The 13,198-nt window shown below is 35.4% G+C and overlaps 1 protein-coding gene across 3 annotated transcripts in view; it reads right to left on the minus strand.

The window, feature by feature from the left end:
• The window catches only part of MUSK (muscle associated receptor tyrosine kinase), a 132,861-nt gene extending 119,979 nt beyond the window's left edge, over positions 1–12,882 (minus strand). For all 3 annotated transcript variants that reach the window (XM_050761434.1, XM_050761433.1, XM_050761435.1), the window contains exon 1: positions 12,624–12,882. In XM_050761434.1, the coding sequence (XP_050617391.1) occupies positions 12,624–12,702 (79 nt within the window). In that variant the 5' untranslated portion in view covers positions 12,703–12,882. The remainder of the gene's footprint in view (positions 1–12,623) is intronic.
• Positions 12,883–13,198: the final 316 nt, after the last annotated feature.

The raw sequence follows: 13,198 nt of genomic DNA on the forward strand, positions 1-13,198 counted from the left end.
ATGGTCCCTTCTTTTTTCTCACTCCTCTGTGAAATGAGAGCTACCTGCATTTATACAATAAATCATATGGTTGCTTCAGTTAAAGGGCAAGGTATATATCAAAGTCAAATAAGTAGTGTGATTGACGTTTAGAGGTGAAATAGTCAGTGACAGACTTATAAAGCATCTAGAACAGACTGGCACATTGTTTGGCCATAAAAGATACATCTACTTTCTGAATAAACCTTATTATTATTATTATTATTAAATTGTTTTTTTTTTGTAAAGTCAAAGGCAAGCTCATCTGCTGAAAGTGAGAAAAAATGGTGAGTGGGAGTGTTTTACTTGCCCCATATCTCCCTTGCTAATGTTATTTTGTCTTTTAGGATTCGGTTTAAACATCCATCTCCTTCCACTTTCCCTGACATGCTAGGCAGACCCAAATGCCCTTTTCCTTAACCTTATGTTATCCTGTAAATGTCAGTCTTATAATGTCACTTGTCACACAGATACTATTTAAATGATCTGTTTACGTCTTTGTCCCACACTCAATTATTAAAACCTTGAGTGTTAGTTCAGGGATCATGTTTTAGGCATCTTTTAATTCCCAGGGTGAGCACCGTGACTGATATACTGTTTAAATGAACAAAACTGTATTTATAAGGCCTCCACAAAAGGAGTAAATACAAAAGTTGAAAGATAGTAGTTGAAATAAGAAAGCAGAATTTTTATGTAAAATGCTTCTTATACACAGTCATCAGGGCCACCTTCTTCCCAGCTTTTCAACAGAATAATCATTATACATTATAATAATCATAATATATATTAATATAATCATAATATAATAATCATTATAATATATTATCATTATAATATACAGAACATAGTACAAAGAAATACAGACATGGACACTATTAAAGAATAGTTAGGAGATATAAAGTATAGAATGACAGGCACTAATACACCTCTGATAGAAGTTTGAGAAAAATAAAAGAGGGGAGCAGCCTAGAAGCAATATATAAAGAGGTAAATAGCTGATAATTTTTCAAAACTGAAAAAGAAACCCAGGAATATTAAGATTGAAAGTACCCACCAAGTGACAAGACAGATTTTAAAGAAAGAAATTCAGCTGGGCATGGTGGCTCACACCTGTCATCCCAGTAATTTGGGAGGCTGAAGAGGGCAGATCACTTGAGCTCAGGAGTTCAAGACCAGTCTGGCCAACATGGTGAAACTCTGTCTCTACTAAAAATACAAAAACTTTAGCTGGACATGGTGGTGCACACCTGTAGTCCCAGCTATATGGGAGGCTGAGGCACGAGAATCACTTGAACCCAGGAAGTGGAGGCTGCAGTGAGCTGAGATCACGCCACTGCACCCCCAGCCTGAATGATAGAAAGAGACTGTTTCAGAAAAAAAAAAAAAAAAAAAAAAGAAAGAAAGAAATTCATACTTGGATACATTGAATTAAAACTATAAAAATTAAAGATAAAGAAAATCTTAAACTCTACTAGAAAGAAAAAGATTAATTCCTTAAGAATGCCAATTCAGGGTAACCTGAGATTATTCAGCAACAACAATTGATACCAAAAGGCAATAGGCTAATTGTCTTTACATGACTAAGTCAAAATAACTGTTAGCTTAGAATCATACAGCTAGCTTAGGTAATAATTTTAAAGTCAGAACACTTACAAACAAATATTGAAAGTGTTTACCACTCACAGACTTTCTCAGAAATAGTTACTAGAGTAAATAAACTCAGAAAGGAATAATTTATACCAGAAAGAAAGGGGTGAGTTATAAAAAACAATAGCATAAATGGTGGTGAAATATCATTGCAATTTTAACACACTATGGAATATTTTTAAAAACTCACAAATTTTTATGTTTAAAAAAGAATGGAATTAAATTCTAGACAAACAATTATAAGATCAAAGTTCATGGAAGAAGTTTAAAATACTAAATAGTTACAAAATGTTAAGCTCTTTGCCATAAAATGCAAGAGGATAGAAATGTTGACTAACTTCAAACAGAAAGAAAAATCTATGGTTAAATGCTTATGTTAAAACTTCATTAGTGGTTACCACTGAAAAACAGATAAAATGCAAAACTCCCAAAACAACAGGAGAAAAAAAGAGGTACTAGAAAGGCTTTATCAGTCAAAAACAAAAGCAAAAACAAACAGGAAGAAGAGGAGGAATAAATAAGCCTAGAAAAAGCATGGTTAACAGAAGACATAAAATAATATGGAAGAAACAAATCCAAATATACCATAAATCACAGTAAGTGCCAATGGTATAAGCTGACCTATGAAACGACAGATGCTATCAAACACAAAAGACACACCTAAATAAAATAAAACAGGAATGTTAAAAATAAAGGGGAGGGAAAATATGTATAAAGCAAACAATATCCCAAAGAAAGTGACATAGCAATATTAATATAAGAAAAATGAATATAAGGGCATATGCACTTATAAGGAAAAAAGAAACATTATTTAATGATAAAAGGAACAAACCATAAAAAGGTATGACAGTAGTGAAACTTAATTATATAAAAATATGGACTCAAATAAACCCAAAAGTAAAATTATCACAAGAGTACATGGAGAAATATTTTAGCATGGTGTAAGCCTTTAAAAGATGTCTTCAGACACTAATAAATCAAACAGAAATACAGTAAAGATATAGAAGATATAAACATCAAAATTGACACTAGATATAATGTACATTTTTAAAATACTTAATGAAACAATTAGAGAATACCTTTTTTTTAAATGACACATAGATAAAACATTCAAACGTACAGAAAATATACCAAGCTACATAGATTTTAACCCAGCGTGAAGAATTGATTTTATATAGACTATATTTTCTAACTATAATAAAATCTGTAAGAAATAGACAATAAAAAGATAGTTTAAAAAATCCCCATCCTGTTTATAGATTAAAAGACAAAAATATATATGTAGTAAAAGAGAATAACAGAATTACTAAAATTAATTAAACAGATATGCACATCAACTCTAAGCCTTGATAGATGACACATATTTTCAAATGCCCATGAAAACTAAAGATTAAATAAATTTTAAAAGCGTAGATTATATGTCACATTCTTGAACCACAATTCAACATAGCTAAACAGTAATGAATATTTAAAAACTAAAATCCAAAGAATTAAGAATTTTAAAAACAAAATGGTTCACATGTAATAAAAGGTGTGGTGAAATCATCAACAATACTCACAGAAGAAAAAGATTAGATTATCAAAGAACACTTCTGAAAAAAATATAATGCCCCGAAATTTTTCAGGTAAGTTTTAAAAAACTTTTAAGAAAGAATTAAGTCTCCAGTTACATAAAGCTACAAGGAGCCAGGTGCAGTGGCTGATCCCTGTAATCTCAACACTTCGGGAGACTGAGACAGTAGGATCCATTAAGCCCAGGAGGATCCATTGAGCCCAGAAGGGTCCATTGGAGGATCCAGGTGTTTGAGACCAGCCTGGGCAACACGGCAAGACCACATCTCTACAAAAAATACAAAAACAAGAAAAATTAGCCAGATACAGGTGGCATACATCTGTAGTCCCAGCTACTTGGGAGCCTGAGGTAGGAGGATCACTTGAGCCCAGGAGGTCAAGGCCGCAGTGAGCTGTGATTGCACCACTGCACTTCAGCCTGGGTGACGGAGAGAGACCCTGTCTCAAAAACAAACAAACAAAAGCTATAGGGAATATAAAATATAGAAAGCTTCTCAAATCAATCTTTGGAATAAAACAATGCTAATGTAAGTCAAGCAGGATATAAAGCCCTAAAGTAAAATTTTAAAAAGCAAATTAAATCATAAATTTCAAAATTATTACTATGCATTTAGGCAGAAAAAAAAAATCCTTGCAAAAATATAAGGATAATTTAATAGAAAAGTCCTTTAAACAGGATTTACTATAGTCATAGTTTAAAAGATACCCATCACAGTCAAAAAGGCAGTAACAGAGTTAACTATCCATTCCCTACTTGGAAACCATTAGTAGAGTAGGAATATAATAGTATTTCTTTAACATGATAAATAATGTTTCTCAACCACTGAACTTGATAAAACGAGGAATAAAAACAAACTATACAATACATTCACACACATTCACAGGATGATTCAAATTTGGCTTGGTGCAGTGGAGAGAAAAGAGTGTTCCGGGCAGAGGAAACGGTAACTGTGAAAGCCTGAAGACGGAGGGAGGTTGGTGCCCTAAGCCCATTAGAAGAAAACACAAACATTTATAAAAGATGGGTGGGAGAATGAAAAGTTTAGAAAAGAGACTGAGAGGAAGAAACCAGAGTTGTAAGCAAAGCCAGTGGAGGCTATTGGCAGAGCCCAAGAGTAGCACACATTTCACAAAAGATGGAGAATCAAATGCTGCCAAGAGGTTAAGTTAAATAAGGACCTAAAAGTGCCCATTCCTGATGAGAAGGTCATGTTGATTTTGGTGCTTGCAGATTTGGCGGAAGCCAGATTGCAGTGGTGGGAGTTAGGTGGTGATAAGGAAGTGGAAACTAAGAGGAGAAGGAAGACATTTTTTTGCAGCAGAGTTTAACAATAGAAGGGAAAAAAGGGGCTGCATGGTGCTGGAGGTGAGTATGGTGACAAGAGTGGGTTTAAATGCTGACTGAAAGCATCTAGTAGAAGCAAAAATGTAGGACATTGGAGAAAAACAGGAGATAATTGAAGGAAATAGGTCCCTAAGAAAGCAGATAAATGTGGGGCTCAGAGGAAAAGACAGGTTAACCACAGATGGGAGGAGAAAGTCCTCTTAAAGCACAGAGAGGGAGAAGGAGGACAAGATGGATGCAGAGAGGTAGGTTTTTCCCCTTTGCTGGTAGGGAGCTGAAGAGAGAGCTTCTTATGTAAATGCTTCTCTTTCCTCAATGAAGTAACAGCCTCTGAAATTTGTAAAGATATATGCACACCTATGTTCATTGCAGCACTATTCACAATAGCAAAGACATGGAATCAACCCAAGTAACCATTGGTGATAGACTGGATAAAGAAAATGTGGTACATATACACCATAGAATACTATGCAGCCATAAAAAGGAATGAGATTATGTCCTTTGCAGCGGCATGGATAGAGCTGGAAGTCATTATCTTCAGCAAACTAATGCAGGAACAGAAAAGCGAACACCGCATGATTTCACTTATAAGTGGGAGCTGAACAATGAGAACACATGGACACAGGGAAGGGAACAATACACACTGGGGCCTGTCAGCAGGTGGGATTGGGGGAGGGAGAGCATTAGGAAAAATACCTAATACATGCTGAGCCCATTTATTTAGGTGATGGGTGATAGGTGCAGCAAACCACCATGGCACACGTTTACCTATGTAACAAAACTGCACATCCTGCACATGTATCCCAGAACTTAAAATTTAAAAAATAAAATTACATACATATGTACGTACGTGTATATATACACCATATATACACATATATATACACACACATATATGAGAGAAAGAGACTGAAAGAATGAATAGCAAAATGCTAAGAGCATTTATCCCTTGCTATGAGCATTATGTGTAATTTTATATTTTTGTTTTTCTGTATCTTACAGGATTTTTTAAAAAAATGAATACATATTGCTTTCATAATAGAAAAAAAATTGTAGCAGATAGAATGCCAAAGAAATGTTAATTTTCAAAATGCAATGGAAGCAAACTTGTAATTCATAGAGTTTGAGAAAGTCAGTATCAATATAAAGTTATTTTCTAAACAACAAATGAATGAAATAAGCAATTAATAGTATAATCATCTAGATTTTGAGAGATAAAGAACAAAAACAATATTTTATGAAGCTTGGGGGGTGTGGTTAACAATGGGCCCAACGGTTAATTGATGATATTGAATGCTTTTACTGTTTAAAAAGAAAGACTAGGCCAGGCATGGTGACTCATGACTGTAATCCCAGCACTTTGGGAGGCCAAAGCGGGGCGGATCACAAGTTCAAGAGATTCCTGGCCAACATGGTGAAACTCCGTCTCTACTAAAAATACAAAAATTAGCTGGGTGTGGTGGTACACATCTGTAATCCCAGCTACTCGGGGAGGCTGAGGCAGGAGAATTACTTGAACCCAGGAGGTGGAGATTGCAGTGAGCCGAGATCGTGCCACTGCACTCCAGCCTGAGCAACACAGCAAAGCTCAGTCTCAAAAAAAAAAAAAAAAAAAAAAAAAAAAAAGACTATTGAGCAACTAGCCATTAAGAGGCAAAGTAGCACAGGACTTGAATTCACATCCCAGCTCCATCACTTGCTCTGCAAGTCACTTGACCACACTTAACCTCAGTGTCTTAGCTATAGCTAGAGATAATAATAAAGCCTCCACATAAGCTTGTCACAAGGACTAAATAAATGGAAACCATTTAAAATTGTCCTTGGTCCACATGGAGCACTGGGCAAATGTTACTTGATTCTATAATTTAGAAAAAGAAACCCAGGCTGTTCAATTGTTTTCCTTGTCTTTATTACATTCAAATTTATTATACCATTAATATTTTATCTCAGGCTGGGTGTGGTTGGTGACTCACGCCTGTAATCCCAGCACTTTTGAGGCTGAGGTGGGAGGATCACTTGAGCCTAGGAGTTTGAGGTCAGGCTGGGCAACACAGGGAAACCACATCTCTACAAAAAATTTAAAAATTAGCCGGCGTGGTGGCACACACTTTGTAATCCCAGCTACTTGGGAAGAAGCTGAGGTGGGAGGATCAACTGAGCTTAGGAGTTGAAGGCTTCAGTGAGCTGTGATTGTACCTCTGTACTCCAGCCTGTGTGACAGAGCAAGACTCTATCTCCAAAATAATAATAATAATATCATCATCATCATCATCATCATCATCATTTCTGGGAATCTATCCTAAGGAAATAATCTCACATATAGAAAAACATATAAGTGACTTTTACTGCGGAAAACACATCAGTTGTACTAAATTCTACTAATTGCAGTCAAGTGGGAGAAGATTGAGGCACACAGTTTTGTCTTCCACAGGTTTGCAAGAGCCACTTGGTAATTTTTTAGGGATTTTCAGAGGTGATTGTTATATATTACCATTATTAAAAACTAAGTTGTATACATTTATAATTAAATATATTAAAAACAAAGTAGTAATACTTGACATTCCTAATGATTTAACTACATTTTACTATTATATAAGTTCTTGAGGTTATCTCTAATGTATCTGTGCGGTAGAAATAATATATGAAGGAGGCATACTACACATGCTGTTTCCCAACTCAGTGCTCAGTATTTGAGAGTAGCTTGAGATTGGCCACAGACAAGATGGAGTCTTTTACTATGGAGTATTTATACTGCAGAAATCAATGAGAGCAACAAATCTGGGCCTTTTTTTCTCAGTGACGTGAATATTAAACATATATTAGCACACTGTTATCTAAACAGAATATTAGTCACTGCACATGATGTTTTGAAGATTATTAATAATATAGAATACACTTATGCTTTAGTGCTAAGTAAAAATACCATGTAGCACAATATTATTAGCACTTTAAAAAATACATAGAAAAAAATGAAAGAAAATAAACTAACGTGTTACTGGTCCTGGAAGAATGGGTGATTTTTTCTGTCTTAAATTTTATGTATTTTGTGTTTTCAAAATCAACCTTAAATACCATGTACTACTTTTATAAGACAGAAACTTTATGCACTAGTTTTATTTTCACTCAATACACAGATGCAGAACTGGCAGAGGTAATAGACTTAGTATTAATATTATCTTTCCAATGAGGTGACACATTGGAGGTGTCACATGAACTGTTGAGATCAGTTAAGATCAAAGAAGTAAGACTTAGAATGTCTTGGAAAATAGACATGGAGACATATGGAAGGTGTTACTAAGAACTTTATTAGGTTAACACCTTCCCATAAGATTCAGTGACATAACAGTCTTATGTGAAGTTTGACTCTGTTTTTACTAATATTAGCATCTAAAATTGATTAAGAATCTGGTATGTGCCATGCATTATACTTTTCATTCATCATCTTATTTATCACAAAAAATCATAAAGATAGGTACTATTAATATTTCCACTTGCAGACCAGAAATGAATACTAAAAATGGTTACATAACTTGTCTACATATCACAAAAATACGAAGTGATAGAGCTGAACTAGCTAAACTTCGCGGTTAAAGTTGGTTCCTTTCTCTAAGACATACTGCATCTTCAAGATCATACTGATTATGTACAGATGGATAAAGAGAAGATGTACATCAATATCAGTTTCTATACACAGAATGCAAAGTCCACATTGCCCATATTTCCAATTATCCAAATCTGTTTTCCAGTTTTCACCGACACAATCACATGGGTCAGTTGTATTTAATGATATTTGTTGACTCAGCACACTGTCTCTTGTTGACTTTCATTCTATCCAGCTTTCATCTCAGCCAGAGCCTGTTTAAACTAGGGCACTATTTCTTCTCTCAATCCAAGGACTACATGAATAACAAATACATGAAAATGAACACAATCCTTTTCTGGACCCAAAGAAAAACTTGACTTGGATATTAACTTCTTGATGAGAAGGATGTGACATTACTTTTCATTTGTATTTTACAGCCTCTCGCATATGGCCATTGACTTCCAACTTTTGATTGATTATTTTTTGATTGACATGACCCAATGATTGAGTACATAAAGAAACAAGGTGTATTTGCTCCTTTCTATTTTAGTAAAATTAGGGCTCTGACTTGGAAAATATTCGTGTTTCTCTTAACATTATGAATGCAGTATTTTTTTAGTATAACAAAACACTCTGGGGTTGGTTTAAACTTTTTAACCTTCTCTTCCAAGCCTTAAATATCCTTGTTTTACTTGCTTCATGATCCAAACTGTACGCATGGTATGCTGCCATATAACTCCAACTCTTTTACTCTCTAGTTCTTTAGCTATACTGACCTGGAAAGTGCCAATCCTGAATTAATCCAGCCATCTGTCCTCACTACCCTATGTTCACATAGCACTGCTGGGTATAGTGCAGCAAATGTTCAGGTCAGGGGCATTATAAAGAAAGCTGCAGTTCCTAGCCCCAGCTGGGTCCTCAGCATGGCCCATGTGATCCTCTCATCTTCCTGAATACAGCCACTCCCTTCAGGCCCCCTTTCCACCCCTCACTTGTTACACTTCTTCAATGACATCAGGTTTCATTTCACTGAGAAGCTGCCTACTTCATTTACCTTTGGAAATAAGGTAGAGTTTAAAGAGATCTTGAAATTTCTGCTCCTTCCTTCTTTTCTTTAAGGTCAATAATATTTGAAGCAACTCTGTTTACTCAAACATGCAATGAATAACTCTTTCAATGCACGTCAATATAAAATATTCATCCAGGACTGTGTGTCCTGGATTTCAATGACAGCTGTGTCAGTCCTGACTTAGTCATATGTCAAATCTGTGAATCCTATCCTTATATACATATAATTTAAAGGAGGAGGTTATTCAAATCTATCTAAAGATAACTTCATTTACACTCAAACACTTCAAGGTTTTGTAGTAAGTGGAGTATTTTGAAAGTAAGACATTTGACAGTTCTTTGTGCATATTAAGCAAATCCAGAGCTGCTTACATGAACTCTTATACTCCTGCAGAATCTAACATCGCACCATACATTTCATACTCCCTGATAAAGCATTAAGTGTTACTGATGTATATGGTTAAGCCAGTTATCCAGTGAAACATTGCTACTTTCATAAATGACAGTTTGTAAAATTCTACTACTTGGGTTATGGCATTGAATTCATTGCTGAAAACATCACTAGTTGAAATGATTCAGAAAGACAATTTTTCCCCCTTATCTTTGGGCATCAGTAGTCTCAATTAAACTAAAATGAAAACTATGAACAATTAATTCTACAAAGTTGGATATTAATTTTTATCAAAAAATAATGTGCAGAAAGTCAGAAAAGAATCCCCTGAATACTTTGTATTATTTTAAATATGTCAATTTTTTAGGTAATACATATTGTGCAATTTCCTTTATTCATCATGATAAAGGACTTAGGAAGAAGTATATTATCTAAAAAACTCTTTTTGTTATTACTGTCTGCCAAGAATGGGGAAAACAGTAGCTTTCTATAAATAGTAGAAATAGTTTGGGTGGGCCATTTTTATTAGTTTCAGTAGTATAATGACCAGCGCTGTGGCTCATGCCTGTAATCCTAGCACTTTGGGAGGCTGAGGCGGGCAGATCACGATGTCAGGAGATGGAGACCATCCTGGCCAACATGGTGAAACCCTGTCTCTACTAAAAATACAAAAATTAGCTGGGCGTGGTGGCATGCGCCTGTAGTCCCAGGTATTTGGGAGACTGAGGCAAATGATCGCTTGAACCTGGGAGGAGGAGGTTGCAGTGAGCCGAGACCGCACCACAGCACTGAGGCCTGGAGACAGAACGAGACTCTGTCTCAAATAATAATAATAATGATAGTAATAATATTTTATTGTGGCTCTTTTCTCCCAATGTATTCCTCACCCTTCAACATTTAGAATTTTAAGGACTGTACTTTCATGATATTATTTATTCTCAGAACTGGTATATGTAGTAAATAAATGTTTGTTCTCCTAGACATGGTGTTTTGGCTAAGGGTGATGTTAAACTCATACCAATTTAGATTTTATGGTACAATAGACTGAGAAAAAAATTGTTTTAATTTTTTGATTTTAAAACCTAATTCTAGTAGTAAGTAAATTATAAGAAATGAAATTGGATGAATGAACTGGTTAGTTTATTTAAAAGTCAGGATGTTTGGCTTTGTTATCTCGATGCCGCTATATTTCAATGTTTTCAAACTAGAGATAGTGTGCATTTGAATTAAGGGCTTTATTTGTAAAGTTTGGAAATGAAAATCAATTCTTTCTAGCATATAATTTAAGATTTATTCAGATAGAGAGGTTTTGGGGGTTGTGTATGTGTGCAACAAATCCTTATTTGAATCATCAAAATAAATGGTCCTGCTCTTTATAAGACTGTATTTTAGTATTTAACCCTATCATTTTTATGTAACTGCATGGTTTAGAAATATACAAATAAGACTTAGGACGACCCATACATTCAAACATCCAAGTGGGGCCTTACCGGACATCCGTTGTTTGATCAGGAAGTATTAAAATAATCTGAAGCCAATGTTAAGTCCTTCTAACTATTATTAGCTGTTTGAAAAGATCTGGAGTCTCTTTTATCTGTAGATGCCTTAAAGTATTCATTAGAAATTAAATGTTTAAATACATTTGAAGACACCATTTTACTCAAGTAAAATGGAAAAAGAGAAGCAACAAAATTAAACAAAAAAATCTGTGAAACTGGATTGTTTGTGAAGAAACCCATATCTTATTTGCATGTGAACCTTGACCGTATGGCTCCAGAATTTTTAGTGAACCACAAAATCTAAAGATATGTTTTGCATCTATATATAGATACCACCTTCATTTATCTACACAATACAGACTGTTTCAGAGCTTTGATTAATGTAAAGAGAAAATGATTAATTGGAACATGTCCTAAAGCAAAAAAAACTCTTTTTACTCCATTGTATAACATTTAATTTGAAAATTCTTTACCACAAAATCTAAAGATACGTTTTGCATCTATATGCAGATACCACCTTCATTACCTACACAATACAAACCGTTTCAGTGCTTTGATTAATATAAAGGGAAAATGATTAATGTGAACATGTCCTAAAGCAAAAAACCCTTTTAACTCTGTGGTATAACATTTAATTTGAAAACTCTTTTTTTGATACCACTCGATCTGCTTTCTCATGTCTTTTTTAAAAAAGATTTCAATGATGCCCTTAGTCACTTTGTAAATCACATTTTCCAGTCTTCCTGATTTAAAATACGCTAGTCCCAGTTTCATAATACACTGGCCAGAAACTATATCACTGGACATTCTTGCTACTGCAACAGGTGTTTGTCAGTTTCTTAAGTTGCTTTCCTTTCCCCTGAGGTGGTGTTATTTCCGGTACATTCCAAAGGCTCTGAAAAAAACTTTTGCCATCTCTTGCCAAGCCAAATCATGACTCCAGCCTCAAAGTTATTTAGAATCCATTGTCTTCCGGGTTTACTACACAGGCAAATTGTGTATGTCTTTCTGTATTTCCAATTTTTAGCAACTAAAATATTTATTAAGTGTTTGGCAAAGCTAAAACTGAAAATAAAAGTGATTTTCATTCAGAAGCCAATGCTCTGGATGTCTGAGAAGGGGGTTGATTCAATTCCTGGCAAACCTGATGCGAAAAGGTTTTCATCATCCACTTAGACCACCCTGAAATTTGACATACGCATAAACAAAATAGACCTTGATAACTTGCAGTGTACATGCTTACGTTTTGCCTTAGAAGTCAGAGCTCTGCATGCACTATGTGGCTAAGCCTTTTATTGCAGAACTTCGGAGGAAAATGTTGGTAGAGAGGAGACCATCAACCAATTGCTTATGTATATAGTTTCCTCCCTCATCCTACATCTCACCCTTCTTCAAGTAAAACTGAAGCCCACCATACTATCAATCAGTGGTGGACATATCTCATACACACACTCTACAACCATGACAAGGCAACAAGAAGACACGATTGCTCAAACCAACCTTTTGGAAGTTTCTCAGTTCCGCTGAAGGCAACCAGAGTAAGAATATGTACCAGTGGAATGTTGACGAGCTCTCTCATGATTAATCCAGGCTCACGCAGGACAAAGTTCCTTCTGGACAACGTAAGGAAAATGCCTCCACGGTTTACATTTTAAAGCATACTTTGTTGCAAAAGGGTCGTCTGCTAATGACTGTTTGTGTCAGCAGCTCCACAGGCTCTAAGTATAATCAGGAATTCTCAGACTTGGCTGCAATGATGGACACAGCCAGCTGGTGAGTATCCACGTAGGCCAGTAACGCAAGTGTAGGGCTAGAGGAACAAGGGCAAGAAAATCCTTTTAGAATCTCTTTTAAGACAGTGGCAGAAGGACAATACCAGATGCCTTTTGCAACCATCACTGTATTCCCAGAGGTATAGGTGTCCTGGCCATTGGATTCAGCAGCCCACTCTCCTGGACTCAAACCAGAAATCTGGGTTTATTTAGTCCTCACTCCTCCCCATCTCTCACCCCACCCCCACTCCCACATTCAGCCCATTCCAATTCCTACAGATTTTATCAACCAAATAGTCCTTG

This window comes from Macaca thibetana, chromosome 15 (assembly GCF_024542745.1).
Source record: "Macaca thibetana thibetana isolate TM-01 chromosome 15, ASM2454274v1, whole genome shotgun sequence".
Taxonomy (NCBI): Eukaryota; Metazoa; Chordata; class Mammalia; order Primates; family Cercopithecidae; genus Macaca; species Macaca thibetana.